General features: G+C 40.7%; 1 protein-coding gene across 1 annotated transcript in view; it reads left to right on the plus strand.

The window, feature by feature from the left end:
• The window catches only part of ALK (ALK receptor tyrosine kinase), a 313,240-nt gene that overhangs the window by 221,781 nt on the left and 68,457 nt on the right, over nt 1–23,002 (plus strand). The window contains exons 6-8 of the mRNA XM_027890791.1: nt 9,819–9,950; nt 17,529–17,660; nt 19,110–19,210. Coding sequence (XP_027746592.1) covers nt 9,819–9,950; nt 17,529–17,660; nt 19,110–19,210 — 365 coding nt within the window. The remainder of the gene's footprint in view (nt 1–9,818; nt 9,951–17,528; nt 17,661–19,109; nt 19,211–23,002) is intronic.

Here is a 23,002-nt window from a genome sequence, read left to right on the forward strand (position 1 = left end):
ATATTGTACTACCCTGGTTGGCCACAAGACCAGACTAACCCCATTTAGTTTGCAGTGGGGCTTGCCATTTCATATTCTCTTTTTATTGCATGTTTTGTCCCAAAATGTTTGTGTTTGCTAGGACTTCATGAAGAATGACCCATAAGCTGTGTGTCCTCCTAATTTTCTATTTTGTATAATAAATCATTGTGCAACTGTAAAGGATTTGCCTGCCAGGAAGAGGTACATTTGCATTTTATAAATAGATTTATCAAGACCCAACAAGGTATTATGCTTTGCTGGAACCTACACAGCTGGGAGGAGCATTTTACATAATAAGAGCAGTAGCAAATTTGTAAGAATTTAATGCTGCTGATGATGGTAGTTTAATGATTAATTAATGGCCAACTGAATACATTAGCAAAAAAGGGGGTAAAAAAGGTTGGGAAAGTTTTGAAGGGAAGATTGCACTCAACAGAAAGTTTATTGACAAAGAGGATATAAAGGGGTATTTTGAGCTGGCATACATTTTATGGTGCCAAATTTGAATATGAGAAATGTTAAGAAAATGACTGTCCATTCTGAGTAATTATATAAAATATTCTGAGAGTCAATTTCAGAGTCTACTCATTGAAGGGTAAAGATCATAAAGAAAGCCTAGAGTCAGAGAGAGGCGGACAGGACATGTTCTGTCTCCCTGATTTGTCTTTACTCATAGCAACTGTTTCTTAAGGTTCCTATTACTATACTAAAAATAATTTTAAAAGCAATTTTAATATTATTTAGCTATTCTATTGTGGGTGGCAACCCACAGGCATCTCAACCTCAGGGCATGCTAATTCTCTGTATTGATATTGGTCAGCTCTTCCAGTTCTCTCTGCACGTCAGTATATGTTTGAGAAAGAGATCTTACACGGAAAGCAATACCAAAGTATCTCTCAGCATGCCACAAGACAGTAGAGAGACTGCCTAAAACCTGGATGGTCATCTTGGGATTGTGATGTTATCCCTCCTTGCATTTTCCCCCTAATATCTTCAGTAAATACCTTGGCTTACACAGAGCTAATCACTGTGTTATTCACTGACATAGGGGTTGTTTTTCAGTGAGCATTCTTAGTTTGTAAGTTTTCAGCATGTTCAAGGGTTAGCAGAGGTCCTTCAGCAGAGACATGGACTCCAGGAAAGAGTCCTTCTCCGGGCTTTTTTTGATGTTGAGGACCAGTGACCTTCAGCAGCTTTGCTCCTGGGATAAAGTCATTCAAGTGTAGCAAGGCCTTGAAGCACAGCCTGATACCCAAGAGCAAAAAACTGCTACTTCTCCACCCTACTGGACTGTCTTCAGAGCACTGAGATGTAGGCAGTTCTCGGTGCATTCAGCTGGAAGAGTCACCCGTGAGTCACAGGATTCACCAAGACACTGATGTTCAGCGATGTGTGGAGGTGGGGTAAAATAGCAGTTTCCTTTTGTTTCCCCAGAACTAAAAGCTGGATAGCCTCCATCCACATTAAGTCCCTCTCAGTGGCAAACCTGTTATGTGCTCTCCCTCCCAGCAGGTGTTCACGTGCAATTTCATTTTGCTTATTTTTTGAGATTTTGAGGTATTGTTTCTGAGTTTTCAAACAAAGTGGAGATTATTTTCTTAATAACAACTTGTTGCACTCACACAACTGCAGAGGTTGGCCCAGTGCAAAAAGGCACAACAGGAAACTTTCTTCCCCAAGCAAGCTTCTGCTGCTCCCTGGAACAGCTATTGCTCTTCCACAGTGGGGCCACTGCTTTGCATAGTAAAGCATTGACTGTGACGTGAGGATGCATCACTGCATCCTTCTGAATGGGACCATATATGAATGCTCAGGATTGTGCTGATTTGTGATATTCCACCCACCGCCCCCAGCAATTGATCTGTAGTGAGGCCATAAACCTCAGTATTGCTGACAGCTAAAGGAGAGAGACTGCTTTAAACAGATACAGAAACCGAATTGCATTTTAGAAATAAAAAATCTGATTCCTATCTAAAATGATGTTTGAATACAGTTAAGTGTCATGCCTCATACCATTTGTGTTTTTCACAACAAGTCATACAAATATACCCCTCTTGTTGACTGGATTGGCAGTGCTAAAAGTGCATGACAGAGGGATTGCTGAGATGCTACTATTGCAGGGTTCACAGAGTGGTTATACCTGACCTGTGTCAGCTCTTGCAGAGCCAAACAGTCTTGTCCGGTCTCTCCTTTCTGCAACTTATTTCTTGGATCTAGGCAACTTCAGTCCAACTGGGAGAGGTTGCAGCAGGAGTCGGTTAGTCTGGTTTGGGCAATTTACAGTCTTATTTACGTAATTGAAATTGGCTGATGTGTACCTCAGTTGCCTCATCTTTAAAATTATATTGATGTTTGTGATTTTCTGTTGTGGTATTTTTAAGAACCAAGAATTGAAAAAAGTCTGCTGTGTATAGTGGCAATGTTGGTTGTGCTTGGAACTCAGAAACTTGAACAGGCAAAGATAACAGTTACCTCAATAATTGAAAGTGGATTTGAACTAAGCCTCCTAAGAAGCAAAATGTGGAAAATTACATGTACTTCCTATCTAATCAGCTCTTACAATTTACCCAAGAGGAACACATGAGGTTTGGAAGCACTGTTTTCATGTTCTTTCTCCAGTAGCCTTATTTTATTTCATATTCAGTTCTGTGTCTGATGCTGAGATTGGACTTGCTCCTGTCGACTGTAAGTAAGCTTAGAGATCATAAACACCTCCTGATTTTGTCAGTGCCCACCGCATGCGGCAAGCAGCATTTATCTTCCAGTGAGCTGGCAATCAGTCTGGGCCATGTTTCCCATGGGAGAGGTTGCTGGCTGATAAGAGCTGGTCTCCAAGCCTATTCAGACCCAGAGAGGTCTGATGGGAATAGCAGAGTTAACATAAGAAGTTGAACCTTTTCATTTTTCCTCTACAAGGTATGTATTTTGAAAAATTCACAAAAAAAAATGGGGGTTTGGCCTTTTTGTTTCTAACCAGTTGCTTACTGTTACAATATAGTATTCACTGCTTTTAGAAGTATGAAAGATGGAGGGGAGGGGTTTTTTGTTGGTGTTTTTTTAAATCTCACAAAGATGAATGGTGCTCTGGAGAAAAGGCTATCAAACATCAAGTGCAGTCTGATATTGAAATATGGGCAACAAAAAGCAAGAGATTTGACATTTTAATAAAATTACTCTATTCCGTTATATTGTTCTAAGTCAGAATGTTCACATTTAGGGATGAAAACCTTAAAGATCTAATGTGTTAAATTACAATAAGAAAAGGTCCAGTGACTATGAAATACACAGTATTTCATAGATATTTGGGAATAAGTATTTTCGATCCCTTTTGTCCCTGTAGTAGATACCACAGAATATGTAGGTATCACTGCATGATGGAAAATCACACTTTCTTTGTAAGTTCACTGCTGCTGTTGACTTGTTTACTGTTGATTTTCGGATGTGCTGTCGGAGCTGTTTATTCACTGGTAAGCAAATCACAGGAAAAATTCCTTTTACCTAACAAAGCCAAAAAAGCAGCTAGATTTTGTGCAAGATTAATAGGGGAAAACATTATCATGTCATTTATTGCACTCAACAGTTTTTTGCTGTCTCAGGAGCTATGAACACCCTCAGCCAACTTCCCTAATTGAAAACTGAGAAAGTGTGAAATCCATCTAACTTTCTCTTTCCGCGTTCTTATTTCATTATAGTTTTAAGAAAGCTAGTTTTTGCTGTAAATGCAGGGAAGCTACATCACACCAACATTAATGCTAGCAAGTCATTCAATCAAAAGGTAGGAAAAGTAATCCGGTCAAAAACACTTCCAAGATAACACAGAGGGCCCATCTAGTCTGAATGCTGCACAACCCTGGAGAGAGTTTATGCTATCGAAATGTGCCAGTGAGCAAGTGCTCTCTCCTCAGGTGTGCTGAAAGACTCTCTTCTGTGTAAGCAATCATGCTGGGATTAGGCAATGCAGAAGGAGCAGATGTTTTAAAATTTGTATACTAAGCATAGCATCCCTACTTTGAAGCAGCAGAGAGGGAAAGCATGTTAGAACTGAACTGGCTGAATTATTGGCGTAAGTGTGTTCAAACCAGTAAGTTCCCACTTGAGTTTCCTCCCCAACATTTTATTTTTGTTTAAATTCAAGTTTTTTAAATTGCTTGGGTTTATGACAGTATTACTCATGTACTGAAACCTCTAAAGTCAGTATTTCTAACCCAGAATTGATTTGAATCTTTTGTTCTATGAGAACTTTGGGCATTTTTATTTTATGGTTAGATGCATTTTGAAATGTTGACATTTTCTGTGAGATGAAAATTCTGTTTCTTTGTGGCTCTAATGAGCAAGTTTTCTCATCTTGTAGTAGCTCTGTGGGAATGCTCTGCCCTTTGCATGCAGGGCAGGGGATGCTCCCTCAATGGGAAGTCATTTGCTGCCCTCTGCCTTGCCTTCATCACGTGTACGGCCCTGTTCATTTTATGCCGAAAATTATTCAAACTGCACTGTGAAGACAGAGGAAATTATTTCCTTACAGTTTTTTTCATGACTGATCATAGCATCTTAGTTCCTTACAAATGTTAATGAAATGAACATCACAGAGCTCTTGTGATGAGTTTGTTCACATTTTATGTATAGGAAGCAAAATAAGAAGATTAAAGGCAATTTATGTAACTGGAAAAATGGGGAAGCTTTCAGGCATATACTAATGCAGGCTGTTTTATCTGCCTGTATCAGGCAGTCTAAGGAAAAAGAGAACACTTCCTCCTACAAACGTGGCTTCACTTACATCTTTAGGCATTGACAGTAACAGTAGGAAAGCTGTTACAAATATTAAAGTCAGAAATTATGAAGTGCTGACCAACTTTTGCTGCCTGGTATAAGAAACCTGGAATCCAATTTTTTATCAAAGCATTTTTTAAGGACAAGGTTTTTTCCAAGTGTCTCTCTCACTGGTCTCATTTGCAGCTGCGACTACTTGCCTTCCTTGCTGATATGAGTACAGGTGTCGTGGGGTGTGTGCCTGGAAAATGAGAGCAGTGTAGCTCGCTGGAAAAGTTCTGATTTATGTGATCTGCCCTATATCATGTTGGAGTTCAATGGCCATTTGCCATAGATGGCTCCAGTTCTCTCAAACATGAACTTGTCTTTCGCTTCTCTTGCTTTCTTACCTCCTTTATTTCATACCTTCTAACTTCTTCAATGGTGAAAGCAGGGGTATTAATGACTTGTATCAATAGAAAATTTACTTTGTCCTGCAATGTGGCTATCCCCAGCACCAAGTGAGCCATCAGCCTTCAAATGGCAGTGCTGCTCTAAAGCTGGAGGATTGGAGATGAAGAGTGAGGAAATGATGTACCCATCACAAATGACAAGTCATAGAAAAATCAACCATCAAAAACTCCCCAGAATTTTCACTAACCTTTTATACCTAGACAGCAGCTTTTTTTTTGTTTTTTTCCCCAAAACATTTAAATCTCCCAAGTGCTCTTTTTTCAAATATCACTGTCCAGTCAAAGCCCTTGAAGTCAAACCAAAGGAGGAGCAGGGGAAATTGAGAAGTTAATGACGAATATTTGCGACAAATAGACATTGTCAGCGGTGTTACACAATCCCAGATTTTTAGGGGCACTTAGTGGAGGCACATCAGACTGCAGCACTAGCCCATTAAAAAACATTTTTCAAGAGGTGTAATTAAATACTAGGAAAGTTTCTCCTTTTTTGAGAGGTAGATAAATTTGGTGGACTTCCTTGGGTAGGTACTTCTTACTACATACATGCAGTTAAAAATTGAAGTTTTGCACCTTGTGGACATACAGATTTTTGTCTTAAGGACCACTGGAGTCAACTCAGCTGTGTCTAACTGGGCTCCTCAAGAGAGAAGCTGCTTGTTGGTAGAATGTGCACAGGACTGTACATTCAGCCCAGGTCTTTGGAATTTTTGCAGAGTACCATAGACACAGTTTTTAAATAGCAACCAAGTACTGTCTTACTAAGCTCTCTTGTTTTAATGTATGCTGAACGAGTGCTTCACCTGAATGTGTTCATCCCAAAAGCTTTTGGTAGTGTTAAAAATTATGGCCTAAGAAGTTGAATGTAGCATGTGAACATATAATTATGTTCAGCTTGATTAATCCTGCATGATAATTAGCAGCATAGCCAGTTTGCAAGATAAGAGGTATTTTTGTGGATGCCTGCAAGAATTTCAGTCTTCCATCCCGCCTGGCCAAGTGTGGTGGCAGTAAGTTAACATTTTACCTTTTGCTGTGATCAGACATCATAATCTTTCTGGCTATGTTCCTCAGAGACAAACTCGCCAGCACACTGCATTTTCTCTGCTAATCGAGGGACAGGGAAAGGGAGGAAGGCAACCCAAATCAGAGAAGATCTGCTGAGGATTGAAATACATCCCACAGTCTGAGCAGTAAGTTGCTGATCCTACATTAGGCTAAGCCACATGATCTTCCTCTTTCCATCCTGATGTATTGAAACTAACTCCAAAAACATGGGCAGTAAAGATCCCAGACTGTCGTTTCTGTCAAGGGTCTGGTACTGGATTTGAACACTGCCAGGGCTAGACTGTGTTCAGAAGCGGCACCTGTGAGGTACAAAGTCAGCACTTGTTCCCCAAGGAGTTGTTTGTTTCTCCTTTCAATTTAGAGCCTGAAATGCCATTTGTTTAATGCTGCTGTTTAAATAATGATTTATAAGCCTCCAAGCCAGCCATGGTACAGCTTAATTACTGCTGTAATTTATGGATGCCACTGGCTACATAAACACTGCTGTAAATATAAAGGATGTCTCACACAAATTTTACTCTGATACTTATTTGATACCATTCATTTTCTTTTCCTTACATATCTTCTGTGTGTGAGTTGAGACCACTTCACTCAGCAGTCCAGGTCATTCTGGTTCACTTTGGCAGGAGTGCTTTGGGATGGGAAATGAAAAGATGAAATGTCTATTTTTCTTACAAAGTATTTTAATTAAAAATTGAGTTTCCTTGAGCTTGGATGCAAACATCTGCATCAAGTGGTCCATTAAAAGGGTTATTTGTATTTGGGCTTTTTTTGGTTATCCGTTTGTTTTACTAAGTAATCATCTCCTTTATCCAATTCATTTTGCCTTTGTGCACACAGTAAGCAAGCAAACAAGAGACAGGAATAAATCATTCACTGTCACAGAGCCCAGCCATTCCCTGTGCTACAGCTTTGCTATTTGTGTTCTCTAACCTATACAAGGAGCATGTATATATGCATCTAATGCAAATCTGAGCTAATTCAAGCCCCATCTCCACAGAGATGAGTGAGCATGCAAATCTGCTGCTTTATTCTGGAGGAATAGCTCCTGGAATCGCTTGATTTCTAGTTGCAACTGACATCTTTTAAATACTACAGTCAGTCGACTTCAGGAGATTTATGCTCCTGGGCTGCAACAAAGACACCTGGGAAGACAATAGGTTCTCTTGAATGCCTTGGTTTAATTATAATTAGTGTTAATGCAGTCATGTGCTTGGAAATCCGAGTGCCTTTAAAAAGTTACAATTAATTGAGTGAAAAGAACAACTCCATTGCTTACAACAGCCACTTCTCTGAATCTCTGTGTAACTCTGCAGCTGCTGGGATAAAACATGGACATTGCTGAAAAGATTGCAGATAAACTGAGTGGGACATGAGAGCTGGTAATAAACATGGGGTTCAAAACCATCTGTGGGATAATTCAGAGACACAAGAGTACTTCTAAATTTGAGTAGAACTTACAGATTTTTAGGAGTGCCATGATGTTGCTAATCCCATGGAAGTGCTCTGGGACGTCTGTTAACTTTTCTTTAGGTGATGCTTCCAACAGCACAGTGCTGTACAGGTTCATTGCACACCCCTAGGAGAAGGGATAACCTAAGAAGTTACCAGAGTCACTTACATGTTTCTAGCATCCATTTGCACACTGACCTGAGCCCATTATGTCTGACTCGTGGCATGTGAAGAGCTTTGTACCTCACATAGGGGAGACCCTCAGAGCTGTCTCTGAGAGTGCATTTTTGTAAGAAGCACAGCAAAAACAAGGAAGATACCTTAAACCTCCACCAAGGAGCCTACAGAAATTGCCAGCAGCCAGCTCCAAGTTACTTGGTCTATTTTTTCTGCAAAGCTCTCCTCTGTAGTCATGCCTTGACCCTGACTGAAATACAAGGGCATTGTGCAGCCTGCATGTGGCAAGCCAGAATTGCTCAAAGGCAGGCAAAAAAAAAATTGAGCTGACAATAACACAGAGCACCCTTTCAGGAGCCGTGGTCCTTTATTAAAAAGGTTTGGCATGTATTCCCCCCACTCCTGAATTGATTTGCGCCATAAAATAAGCTTGAAGAGAAATAGTGGTTGTTTTCGTTCATGCTTCATTAATTTCTAGTTTTGGCAGGCAATAATAAATAAAAGTATCAAGTGCACATCTAATTGAATCGCCAGTGATCCCCAACTCCCTGTAGTACCAGAGAACATGATGTAGCTTCACTGTTTAGTGAGCGTGGATGAGTTAGGCAAACAATGGCTCACTCAGCCCAGAGGCTTTGGTTTAATCTTGTGCATTTACCCATTTAATAGGAAACAGGGCAGTTGTTGCTGCAGTGGGGAATTGACAGCACAGATCTCTTTGTGCCTCTGGGCTTGCCCTCTAGTAGTGACTGGAAGCACATCTTTCCACAGTCAGGAAGGCGTCGGGAAGTTGTATGAACCAGATTTTTGTGGAAGGAACTCTGGCATTTCTCAAGGTTAGCCTCCTCCATGCATGCTGATTGCAGGATTTTGCTGAACTAATTCCTGCCTCCTTCAGATGTCTGATCTAGAGCATGTACCTCTTAAAAAAATTTAAATTGAAAAGAAAAGGCCTTGTCCTAAGTATCTCATTTGGCCACAAACAAAGAACTTGGGATGAGAGAATTCCTATGGTAAGGAAGATGACACCTGTTGGGCTACATGATCTCTGACTTCTCAGCTGTCAAGGGAATCAAGTGCCTCCAGAAAAGAATGGTGTTACAGGACCATTACTCAGGATCATGTCTGAATGGGTGATATTGATCTCTGATTGTAATGGTCAGTGACCTTATTTCATGAGAGTTGGCTCCTTTGCACATTGCTGGCTGCCTTTTGCTGCTTAGCACAGGTAAGACAAACTGGTGATTTTTGTATCTTGGCAGATGTAGTCTGTTGTCGGCTCCCTGACACACGAGGAGTGCAGGATGCAGGAACAGGAGTAGGTCTAGAAGAGAAATAAAACTACAGGTAGAGATCAGACTGTTTTCTTTCCTGCAGAGAGAATATGACAACACTATACATCCAAAGTAAAGGTAATGCATGTTGCCAGGAGAGCATGATGAAAGCTTGTGCTCTCTTCAAGCCCAGGAGCCATATTTTTCCTGAGATAGGCAGAGAGGATATCACTCTTCAGGACCGTCAGTGTAGCAGTAAACAACACACACACAATTAAAAACCTATTGCGTGTTGTGTTGTTCTTGAGAAGTACCACAGAGCAGGCTGCAGGATTTCAACCCTTTAGGGGTCAGAGATGTCTTCCATGTTACAACACCAGAAAGACCTGGGGAACTGAAATGCTCTGTTAGGTGGACCATTAGACAATTGACAAGATTAAACAGGTCAAACAAAATAATTGTCAAGTGATTATTGTACTGAGGGGATTTTACAAGGTGTTCTTCCCTTCAGTGCTCTGCAGGATCCTATGACCTGTTGGTTGAGAGGAAGGCAACTTGATAATCTGAAGTAGTTGTGGGTTTATTTATTTCTTTCTTTGTTTTTCTCTAGGATCTTCTTCTCTCTCAAAAATGGCTCTAGAGGGCTCCTTCAGCTGCTGGAATGGAACAGCAATCAGGCTGGGGCAGGCGTGTGACTTCAACAGGGACTGCGCCGAGGGAGAAGATGAGGGAGATATGTGCAGTGAGTAAATCCAAACACCCAGGTTAATATCATCCTTTTCCAAAAGCATTGATTGCTTTGAATTTTAATACCTGAGACTTTAGCACTAATAGCCTCATTTGGTACTATCAAAAGACCCTTCCTCCATTACACATGCAGTTTCTCTGGGTGTCTGCCTGGAGTGGGGCCATTTGATATGTTTCTGTACTTGCCTACATTAGTTCTGCAGCGGGTTCTTAACATGCTCTCGGTGCTTCATCTTTTCCAAGGTCCTGATCAAAAATGCAAAGGAAGTATAACCTGAATAGCTAGATGCCTTACAGAATTATGAAATGTGTAGTTGGTTAGAGCCTTTAATCAAAATGTAGCACAGCGTGTGGCAGAAGGGAGAGGAAGGAGAAAACTTCCAAGATGAAAAATGAGTAGAGCCAGTAGCTTGCCTTTGACCAACTCCTGTGTCTTTGTATTCCTCTGGTTTTCTGCCCTCTCTTCAACAGTCAGTAGTCTAATAAAATACAGCAGACGACAGATAGCAGCCTGAGTTTTCTGAAAACTTGCTGAGCCTGAGTACTTTCTAAAATGTGCTGTGGAACTTTAGGACCTTCCTTTAACTATCCTGAAGATGCCTTTTCTCTTTTTCTATACATTCTACCTCTCCAGCATCTTCCCCTTTGCCAGTCTACAAAAAGGAGTGGTGGATTGCCAGTTGTATGGTTGTCTACAGGGCACATATATCAAGAAAAATAATTTTAAGTGTACTTGTCACAGCTGATCTAGCCTATGGGCTGTTGACAATAGAACTGCACTGATTTGGTATGTAAAAAATGTGTTCCCTGATGAAAATACCAGTAATAGCAAAAACCTTTGGAATAGAGGAGGCAGCTGTTCTCAGTTTAGCTTTCATATGCGGCAAGTAGAGCAGGGGAGAATCTGTGTAAGGTAATTCAAACAAGCTGTGTTGATGTAGGGGATTGTCTAGACTAACACACTTTTGCTGTTTCTAGCAAAAACTTAAGGTAAGAGTGACACACAACTTGTAGCAGATTTCACTTCTCTGCTGCTAATAAAGAAATAAAGTAACAGATTTTATTGGTGTGGAGACCACTGGTCTGACCTAGGATCATCTAGTAAACTAGTTAAAAGCTTGAAATTATATGCTTCTCCATCATGTTAGATATTGTTACAACTGGAAATTATGTTCGTTAATGACACACTCAGTGAACATTAAATTCACAGGAGCAGTGTCAGGACTGTGGACTTGCAGCTCCTTAGAACCAATAATGCTTCATATTAGTAATATTGAAACCTTATTTTCACCTAAGAGCTTTAAAACAGAGCTCTAAAACCTCATAATGGTATTTCTATTGTGTTCCACTTGATAATTAAAAAAAAAAATTAGTAAATTATTATAACCAGTAGGTTGTATGCGTTTTGATTTAATTGGAAATAGGGAAACATTATCATCAACTGTATGTTCAGATACATTGCCGTGTCTGTGTGCTGTAAATGGTTCTGCCTTATGAAGGTAATCCTGTCTATACTGGTAGGAAGAGCAGAGTTGTGCCAATCAGGAATGTAAACTGAGTACCACCATGGAATGGGGCAGGCCTAGAGGAGCATGATTCCCTGTTGCTTTCAAACACTGGGTGCACCTGTGACTGGTGTGTTGCCTATATTAAGGTATCAGGAGGCTGGCTTTGCTTTTGCCCCTTAGCCCTGTACCTCATGGTGAGTCCAGTTGGTAAAGTGGCCAACCCCTGCCTGGCATGTGTTATCCACAGGGCTTGGTTTCGTTGCCTTTCTTCCCTCCATGCAGTACTCATCTATGGCTTCATTCACCTAGTGCTCCATTCCCATGAAGCACTACAGCACTTACAGTTGTGTCAGCAAAAGAATGTACGAAGAATGTCAGTGAGAAAGTGTAAAAAGCAGAAGATGTTTAGCCAGCTTTTTAGCAGAGCATCACTCCCTGGCTTGAGAAGACCTCATGTCTCATGTTCAACCCCAGTTACTGGGAATGAGAGTTTCTACTCCCAGCCAAAAGGTCCAAAAACCACCATCTTCCATTCAAGCAACAAAAGAGTGGCTTGCCTGAGCAAGAGCCTGAGTTGGGGATATGTCTGTTTATCCACTCACAAGCATGCTCAGTTCTGTGGCTGATTTCTCTGCTTTTGCCTCTTTACGATGTTGAATATTGTTGGCATAAGGCTTCTTACACAAAACAGAGAAGTGATCTAATATTTTAGGTGTCAGTTATATCTGCATGGCAGCATAACACAAAACAAATGCCATCTTTCAACATTTTAGTTGTCATTTTGCTCCTGAGCAACACGGATGTTTTCATCAGCTTTTTGCAAGTGTCGTAAAAAGTGATTCAGATTTTTTAAGCAGAGAAGGGGGTTTCCCAAGTGGTTCTGCTTACACAAAAGAGCTATCAGAAAAAAAGATGTAGTTAATGCTCAAGACTGAGGGGAGAGCTTATAAAATTACCATTAACCAAAGGCTTCTTTCTTTGAGCTTCAAAGAGATGTTGGGGGTTTTTTTGCCTTTAACAGTCTTTTAGCTGTGCAGGTACTGATTTGTTTTATTATTATTTTAATTTTTTTCTCCTATTCATTTGATTTTTGTTCCTTTCTTAGCTGAATAAAAAAATCTCCCTAAAGCCTGCTGTTTGTTAACATCTTTTTCTTGTTAATGGCCAATGAAATGTCACGGTCCTTGTTCTGCATTGCAACCAATTAGTCTGTGTAGAGAGTGTAAAATCAGAGAGGGGTGACCCCTAGAGAAAAGCATGGTGCTGTTTGAGTCATAATCAGATATATTCTTGCAGGAGTAAAAGACAGCTTCAAAGAGGCAGATGTGGAATTAGATGCCAAAGTCTGTGTGCGTGTTGACTTGGGATCAGACATACGGAGTTAACAGACTGATGGAAGTGCCACACTTGAAATAACTTTGCAGAGCATACTTTGCAGACACACATTAAGTCTTCAGATAGCAGTGGTCTATGTCTTTGCTGGTAAATTCATACTTTTATATGTTACAGAAATTACACATGCACCATAACAGACTTTGACTCTAGGTTTCCACTGAATTGATAAGCTGAAAGATTCTTCCATAAAAGTACTTTTTTTAAATAGTGCAATGCCTTGAGCTAGGTGTTTCCAAAGGAGAACAATGAACAAAGAAATCCCTGAACAAAGGAATTATACCCTTACAGTCTGAATTCCTTACCTCTCATGTGTCTGTTCAGACCAGTAGTCCCCTATATGAGGGTTGGGGAGGTCTCCCCCTTCTTCAGTGGTCCTCTTCATTGCCTCCAGGGGGGATATTTCTTATTTCTAACATTGCAGCTTCTGTTAATGAACAGAGCTTCCTTATCTTCTGTCTTGAACTGGCTCTGAGGTCTTCTCTTACTTGACTAGGTGGAAAGTTCAGCGTATCCAGTGAAAGTTCACAGCTTGTGCCTAACACTTCAGCAAACGTGGTGTGCTATTAATGCTGAGCAAGAATTTCTATAGAAGTAGTATACCAAATCACACCACATACGGATATGGCTTACTGCAAAAAAAAACCAAAAAATCCTACTTCCTCTTATTGTAGCAATCACATGTTATATACCTGGTATGGTACAAGACAGACATGAAAACCCAAATTATTTACTAATACAGATTGGCAGAGCTTTAAAGAAAGTGTGAATTTGTTTTAGTGGTTTAATACTTCTCTTTTTGGTTCAATAGTCTTTTGTTGCAGCACAGCAAGTCTGGGCAAAAATTAAAATTTTACTGGAAAAAAAAGATGCATATAATCTTGACTAGTCAAAAATTGTTTTACTTCCTGTCACAAATTCATGAAAAAATTCATCTTGGGAAAATGTTGGATAATCAGTCTGAGCATGTTAGGAAAGTATTGAATATATTTTAAAAATGGAATAAAATTAAAAAGAATGGAGGTGCCCATAGTATATTTATTATCTAGAGGATTGACTCAGGATACAACTAACCCAGGACTGATTCTTTCCTCAGCTTAAGTGAATTCATAGTTCCCATTTCTGTGCAGAGTTTCCAAGATTGTGATCTGGAGTTCTGGTCCAGTTCAGAAGAAAATGGTTACTCAAGCAACCACTCCTGTGGTTGCTCTTTTACAAATTTTACACAGAATAGAGAGTGAAAGTAATATTCTCCATCTTTCAAATAAATCTCGTAATCACTGGGTTATGGGATAATTTTCACTCTTTGCCTCGTTAAATATTTAAGGATGTTAAGCACCATACCAGGTGAGATAAGGAAGACTAGTGTCTGATTCCTGAAAGGAGTGACTCAGGATGTGTTATGTGGTTGGAGGAGTACATGGACACATCTGCCAAAAAAACAGATGGGAGCTACAATAGGATCCTATAAAGCTTGAATTTGTGATAACATGGAAAGTGACCACAAAAAGCATAGATAATCAATTCTGCAGGGGCCAGTTTGCTTTCCGGGTAAAAATGCATGAAGAAACCACTGGATTCATTTATATCCAGGTACAGCACAGAAAAGTCTCCCTGCAAGCAAAATGATGAAGTAGCAACCTGTTGCCATGCTACACTCTCTTAAGGTTCCTGTCTTGCATACACTAATCCTTCTGCTTCTTTCTTGATCAAAAGCTTTACTTATAGCAACAAATTCTTACCTCTGGCAGTTCTGAATTCAGCAAAGCCATCTGGCATTAAAGGATAACTCTTTGTTGACTGTTGAAAAGTATTTCCTTTTTTTATGCTTCATTTCTCGTAGAATTTGGCTGGCCAGATTTACTAGCATAGAAGCAATTATTGAAACAAAATCATGTTTAAGATTCATGTGGTTCTTTAAGTTCTTTGAGTAGCTGATCTATTTGGCTTCTGAGATTTCCTCCTTAGCAAAGGTCCATATGTACAGAGTACTTTTTTATACCTTTCCTCTTTATCACATCATTTTGGAATTTCACCCAAAAGTTTAAACTGTAGTATCTGGCTGATTTACACCTAGTTTTGAATCAAGAGCCTGCTCCATCTGCTTAGTAAGTTATTCCAGTTGCTAATTTTTCTTGCTATGAAATTTTTCTTGTTATTCCAGTTATTCTAACTTATTACAGTTGCTAATTTTTCTTGCTAATGAAAAATCTGAGTTAAACAAAAAGAAGTTGAACTGAATTAGATTTTTCTCTAAGAGTATCTTTCTGAAGACTTGAAAATATCTGGTTAGGAACAAGTTTAACACCTGACAGCTTTTCTCTGCTTCATCACTCAGACAAAAGCAGAGATTCTTATATTCTCCAGTGCTTCAGTTTCACTAGACTACTCTGTTCTCCGTCCCATACACACAAGCTGCATTTTAATCTTACTAAGGTCTAAATCCGAGGTTTCTGTCACTAAAGATAATATCCAATATGGCAAATTTCAATAGGAGCAACTCCTGCCCCCTCCCTTACTTGATTTTCCAAGAAAGTCAGATTAGCTTCCCCTCATCAGTGCAGTGTCTGTGCTATTGTGTGTTTCAATCACAAACATCCCTAAAATTGAGAAGTACAGGTCAGCAGGGAAGTGCTACCCAAGGACGCCTTTGTGGAGTAGCAACACATGGAATCATAGGTGCTGTGTGTACATTCGAAGTAAGAAAGAGCAGCAGAGAAAATGCATCCAGGGCACAGGACATCTGAAAACTCATAAAAAATTAATTTGTGGAAGGGGAGTGAAAGATTCCGTGAAAGTAATAGCTTCTTATTTATGCCCTTACTTGTTCATCGGCAGTGAGCTTTTCCTGGCCTCCAGGCAGGGATTGCTACTCAGATGACTCCTCCTGCTGCTCTGACTTGTTTACATCATCCTAGATAGCAAATGGCCATGACATGAATTCAGTTGGACACTGAGCCAAGCTGTTTCAGTAGGAATTCAGGGCACATTATAATTTGTCATTTTCTCTGTATCCCAGCCTCAGGCTGCGCAATGAAATATAATCAAGTTCTATAGAGGGGTAAAACTAGGAAGTAACTCCCTGCTTAAGAGCTTTACATTTAAAGACAAGACCGAATGAATCTGGAGATTTTTAAAAGGAAAAAGTTGAAAAAGCCTGAACTTCAGTAGAGATTCTAAAACTTTTCATAACAGATTTTAATGCTTGCAGATAATACCACTAAAACATGGCTCTTGCCTCAGTGTCAGGTTCCAGGTTCAAAATCAGCCCTACTAAAAAGTTACAGGTAGAGGATTTGTTTCAGTTTCCTCTGCCAAGTGAATTCTTCCTCAGGCTCCCAGAAAAACAAATATTTCTGGTCTAGATGCTGCAGCTGTGGTGTTCTCCAGTTGTTTTCTTCAGGTACATCAAGGAGCACATGCATGTGCCACTGACAGTGAATTGCCTTTTGAGGTGTGTGAGTCAAAGCTGAGGCCCTGTAAGCAAGTATTTAATTGACCTGAAATCTCAGCCATGGGAATCTGCTGATATTTAAACATTTTGAATGTTCTGGAGCTTGAATTCTGGTGCCTCAGTGTCTGACAGACACTTTATAGATATAAAATTTCAAGTGTGTGTGGGGATTTTAATAATAATAACAAAATATGTGTTCAGGAGCCTCCACTTCTCACAGAGGGGCTAATGAAATATCAGTATCAACTGACCAGAAGATTCTCTTAGATTAGGAGTTTGTAGTCTATCCTCCATCTTGTATAAATTTTTACTCTGATTTTATCAAGTAGCTGAAAGGAAAAACAAATGTCCTGGGTACGTGTCTGCACATGAAATTTCATTTTTTTTCTTGCAATTTTAAACAGATTTCTTGTGTCATTTTCTTTTCTTGGGGCAAAAGGAGCAATACATGCACCCTTTGTAAGAAGAACTTGCAAGTGGAGGTAGAGAAGCATGCCTTTCTCTTTGAATGAGATTACTATTGCTTTAAAACTGGTTAGTATCAAGGCAAAAAGCTAGTGGAGCTCTGTTGTTTGGAGCTGGGAACTTGAAGCCAGTGACAGAATGAGTGGGCTTCAAAGCCTGGAAATATGGCTTAAAAGAAATTATCCTCTTTTCAGCCATTCATCTGACAAAAGAGTTTCACATGTGAAAAAAACTGAGGCACAAAAGGATTCAATACTTTACATGAGGCCACGTGAGTGCTCACAGAGAGGAGAGGTCATGTTGCTGAGCTGGGATGCGTAGAAACCTAGACTGTAGGGGTGGGAATCTTTTTAGGAATTTATCTCTCTCCACGATTTCCCGCTATGAGGCTGCAGAAGCCTGGAAGTCATCTCCAAGATGTAACCTTGAGTGGGCTTATACCTGCAGAGCTGAGAGGCCAGATATTTAGGAGACCCCATAGTGTAATACTGAGATGTGTCCTCTCGCTCAGGTTATTCAAAGTGTGGGGGGAGTCAGTCACAACCTGGGGGTTGTTTCTCTCTGCACCACCCTGCCCACGGTCAGGCATGTGCATGACTCCACACAGAAGGATTGAATAGCTGTAGGGTGCCCACATGCCCTGGGCAAACCAGGTCAGAGTAGTCACTGCAGCTTCTCTTCATGCCCAGGAGACTCCTCCTCAGCTCACCCGGATTCTTCTGTGTGTGTCTGTGTGTCTCTTTCCCTCTTGCAGGAAAGCTTCCCTCTGGCTTTTACTGTTCATTTGAAGAAGGGGACTGTGGCTGGATGCCAGGCTTCTCTGCATCCCATCCTTCTCCATGGCAGATTGGAAGCCTGGAACGCAACCGTTTTCCTTCAGTAGAAGGTGTGTGATAGTAAATAGTAAGTAAATAGTAAGCAAAAAAGAGCAGAGAGACAAAAAAGATGCACACGTGGTAAGGAGAGGGGATAAAACACAAGGCAGATTTTCCTGTGTACTTACATATTCGGCCTCCAGTGAAACAAAAACAAACATCATCTTTCTACTCTGACTGCTTTGAGCAAAAGACTATCCTGCTCCCTTTTTGTCTTGAGGGTATAGAATTGTATCTCAGTCTCCACCCCTGACACCAGATATAGATCTTGACTCTTTCTAAACAACTTCATACTAAATGTTCATCTGCATGACCCTCCTCCATACTGATCTGTTTTTTCCTTTCTGATTTTCCTTTTTACTGTCTTCATTTCTCTCTACTGCTGCTGTTTTCCCCTGCTCACATCCTAATTTCTCTTCTCTTTGCTTCATGATCCCCTGCGTTGCACTTTTATGGATAATTGATTCTCCTACCTAAATGCCAGTCATTTCTAATCCTTCTCATGCAAACCATTGAAGGCTTATTCTTTGGGCACTGAACTACTGCTGGCTGAGTTTTGGCAAACACACTACCTGCCAGGATAAGCTTTTTCCTAATGCAATAATGTGAATCATTACAGACATTTATTGCTGAGGTACAGAGCATCTAAAGGGATACAATATTAACAGGAAGTTAATGATATATAATCCCAACATCATTTTGGAAAGGTAGGTCCAGACTTAAACATGAAGAGTAAGATTCTCTGCTTTTGTGTGAACTGTGCAGCTGTTCTGATTTATGTTATGTGATGGTTTAGCCCTCACATAGTGAGGAAACACAGGTAAACACAAAGGTCAAGATCCAGAATGAGGGTACTGAAAGGGAGCTGGCAAATGCTGTTGCATCTGTGATATTTCTATGCTACAGAATGAAAGACCAAATAACTGGACTCTAGGTAATGCTACCATCCTGAGCTAGAGGGCGGAGCTGAAATAGGACGAAATCACACCTTTTAATGCAAAGCTTTTAATGCAAACCCAAGGGTTACTACTGGTCTTCTTCCCCTTGTTTACAACAAATTATAAAGTAGCAAAGAGGTGTCCAGCTGTATTAATCTTACTCTGATGATATTTTGCCATAGCTGGACTTTTGTTTGGCTTTGGTCAAGATACTTTTAAGTTACTTTTTTTTTCATAAAAAATATAGTCTCTCATTCACCCTTGCAAGGAGGACGAATCTGAAGGCAAGGAGCAAGAGAAGATAGCTGTAGGGGAAAGGTAGACATACTCCTTAAATGTAATTCCTGAATATGTTTTTCAGGTAGGTGAAGCTGCATCCCTAAGAAATTGAAAAAGCCTTCTGCTCCCTGGAATTCTGCTGTAGTAGGAGCCAGCTAAGATAGGTTTTGGGGAGGTTTCACAAACCCTGAAACCTCAGAAGGTGAGTGCTGCAGTTTGACCTTTTTCCTTCTCTTTCATCAGGCTGTGCACTCCTCCTTAACACCAGCAAAGCACCAGCAGTAGCAAAGACTGTGATGACCAGCACTGCATTTCCAGCTCCTCTGAGGAACTCCCCCTGTGAGGTAAGTCATAATGTTGTGTTTTTTTCTTTTGCAATTTACAGAGCTTTTTTGTATGTTTGACTCAGGTTTTCAAATATAGGTACTAGGTCAGTAGCACAGCAGCCACTTTCTCTGATGGCTTTTCTATAAAATATACTTATTTATGCCCTCTGTGCAGGAGAAAGGTATGGTTATCTGCTTGAATAGCACAAAATGTGCTCTGAAAAGCTTATTACATGCTGTCCTCTTTGTATGACCTCATATGATGTATTGAAATCTTCATAATTAGGTGTATATGCTGTAAGAGTAGAGCAGACAGCATTACATAAACACAGAGAGGAAGAAGTGCATGAACAAGCATTATTATATTTGCAAGATCCAAGAAAGAATAGGCTTCAGGACTGCCCCTGAGCCATCCAGAAAATGCAGTGCATGCTTTCTCTAGCACAGCTGGGATTTGAGCTGACAGGTCTTCATCCTTCTGCACTTCAAAGCTACTGCTCCTTGTGTAGGCCTTGTTCATAAGGAGTGATGAAGTTAGCAGAGATAAATTTCATGTAGAATGTAACCTTGCTCATATTCAAGCAGAAAAGCTATTGACAGTCATAAGACATCAACTTAAGCAAGTATATCAAGGCTTGCCAGGCAACCTTGCACATGGTTGTAATTTCTGAGTCAGCTGTACTTAACCCCTAAACTGCAGTTTACAGAAAGATGACCTGTCTGCATCTTTTTCCTCTGCCTGTAGCTTCACAGATTATATTATCACTGATAGAATTTATTTATGAGTTAAGACTTTGACCCATGACTAGTGACTCGGATCATTTCACACCTTGTATAGTCACCCTGAAATGTCACGTAACCCCCTGGATCCTGAAGCAGAGGGATTTGAGAAAACTAATCCTAACAAAGCACAGTTTGTAGTTAGTTGGTTGAGCACTGAACAGACAAAAGAATCAGATTTTCCCCGTTCCAATGATCTTAAAATGCACAAAGGAAAAGAAGGGATGCATCAGAAAGTCCTCTGGAAGAAGCAGCTGTTTCTTTGTCTTAAGTTTGGTTTGGTTCACTTCCATTGGATATCTCAGTTCATATAGCAGAGAGCCTCTGTTTTCGCTCTCTTGATATATTCACGTTCTCCTTCTCTGAAATATATTCTACCTTGTTTTTCCTCCCGTCTGTGACAAAAGTGTATGCAGGTTCTGAATATTTTAAGACCTTGCTCTGCCACGGACCAGCAAGAGCAAGTGTTTTTCATAATGCACCTGACACAGGAATCACAGTGAATGATTTCCCAATATCTGTGTATTTTTTTCTTGTGTATACAACACTGCAAATAATTAAACTTGCCGTCAGGGGAGAAGCTGCCATGTATTTCATCTGCTCACATGCCATCCCACCTCCGTCACTCCCCTTGGCTCTTAAAAGGCATCCGGACGCATCCAGTGTTGCAGCTGTCGGTAATAAAGAGTGAAGGAGTTTTGGCAAGGGTTTTGTTTCTTGCTTTTTCATATAGTGTAAAAGCTTCTCTTCCCAGTGGGTCCCCGGTGGCTTCAAATTCTATTTTACTGGAACAATCTGTCGGTGCACAGAATAATTTAATTCCACTTTTCAGCACAAAGCAAGAGGAGAAAGGAGATATGCCCCCCTGCGCACTTATTCCTCCAGTAGGTGCCAACAAACTTCCTAATAGTGAAATTATACTCAGAAAAGAGGTTGTGAAAATACTGTAATGCCATCGTGTATTTATTCACCCTCAATCACTTCCCAATTGAACTGGCTCAAGTTCAGACACTAAAAGATGAGTTTTCTTTTACCTGTCACTGCTGACAGCTCCACCTGGCATGTCACAACCAGACAAATTCTTTGGCAACTGAAATCCCACAAACAAAACTCACTCAGAATTCATGCTGCAAAGGGATCTCAGCATGTGTGTGTGAATTAGACCCATTTATTCTTCCACCATCAGATCAAGCCACAAACCTGCCCTCCCTCTTGTATTTGATCCAGCTCTCGTGATCCTTTAGATATCTGCTTGCTCTCCTTGTGTGTTCACTTACATAGTGGCTTGTTCTGACAGATACATCCAGTATCCCAGAGAGGTTAGTCCCAGATACACATAATGTTAACAATGGAGGCTGTCCTTAAGCCTGTCACTTAACATCTCCTCCTTGTGTGCAGTGTCTACCCCAATATAAACATACCCAGCTCAGGTGAAGTCTTGAGGGTGAGACTGAGTGTGTGTTTCCCTGCTTGCTCAGGTCTCTTGCCTCTCTGGATGAGTGGAGCTTCCTCCTGCTCTGTGCGTGGGACTTCATCAAAGGCCGTGTGCCGCACACCTCAGAGCAACAAGGAGGCCAGCAGACATCCCCACTTTGTTCATCCTGACTCCCCTCTCTTCTCTCCCTGCTACATGGAAGCTATGGCACACTACTAGGCCTGCTGTTTACTGAAGCTACTATTTTTTTCTCTTATCCCCTAATTTTCTTTTATCCAGTGAAGTTAGACCAATTGCACCCACAACATCAGATGCTTACACGCTGCTTTTTATCCTGAGGTGTTCATAGTAATTAATTATTTCAGCCTCAGTATGAGGAGCTCTACCTGTCACAGTGATGTTTACCAGGCTGGAGGATTCTGGGTTTTGGCCACAATGTCCATGCTACCAGGACTTGATGATGATAAGGAAATAGTCAAGCAGTCCACACTGGGTGCCAGCCACAAAGAGTTTGCTAATGCTTCAAGCTTGTTTTTTTCCCCTCAACCTGGCTGTTAAATGTTCCACTGTTATAGACTGGCAAAGGAGATGAACTTCTGGAGACTTGTGGGGTGCCCTGGTCTAAACACCTTCCCTGCTGAGTTTCTGGGCAGCTCCTTGCAGCAGCACTGATGCTAGCACTTGAAGACACCAGAACCTGGATGATCTTTGGCATGTGTATTGCCACTGAGTGCAGGACTAGCATGATCCTCCATCTTTGTGTTCTCTCCAGCTTGAGGTTGGTCACCAGGAGCATACTGGGCTGCTTGTCCTTGCCATGCCCTGCAGGAGGCTCCTTGTTAACTCAGGAAGGGAAAAGTCAGCCTGACCTACTCTGTACTGCCCCACATACATCAAAAGATGGGAAGAGGATAAAATGCATGCAAGAGGTACCATAATAAACACTGCCTGTACTTTCCCACACAAGTTTGGCGTTGGCCCGAATGTGCCTTGCACTTTGTGTACAGCACTTTTCTCCTATTTGTTTTGAGCAGCCTTATGTTTTTATTTTCTTTGTTCTTCAGTGCTTTTGGCAGGTCAAAGCGGTTAGTTTGTGATGCTGCCCTTTGTTCTTGGTTCAGTCAGTTTTTCTCTTTCCTTTTGTTGTTTTATTAAATCTTGGCTAGAGTATCCTGGCTTCAAAGAATCTCTCTTGTTTGCAGTCCAGACAGCCTTTGTTATCTTTTTCGTATTGCACATTCGGTAGAGTCCTTTGCCTGTTGACCCCTTTAACTGTGTTTTAAAACCCAATTTATGTGGAAGAGGGAAGCTGTGGCACTTCCACTAACTCTTGGTTGAATGCAGGAAGTGGTGTGCATAGTCCGTGAAGAGATGCTTCATTACCCTGAAGTAGCCAGTAAAGGGAGAGGCAACAAAAAGCTCAGGAAATCCTTCTGGAACCAAACTGAGTCACAGTAATCAAGAGTGAAAATCTTTTAACCCACATATAAAAGTTCATTGGAAGCAAAGCACATGTAATTGAGCATAGGAATGCACATAAAGTGCAAAGAAATTAAGCAAAACAGTGGCCTGATTTAAAGGCAGAGTTTATAGAG

The sequence above is a fragment of the Empidonax traillii genome, unplaced genomic scaffold, assembly GCF_003031625.1.
Source record: "Empidonax traillii isolate 1590-97213 ecotype Southwest subspecies unplaced genomic scaffold, ASM303162v1 scaffold297:size655095, whole genome shotgun sequence".
NCBI lineage: Eukaryota > Metazoa > Chordata > Aves > Passeriformes > Tyrannidae > Empidonax > Empidonax traillii.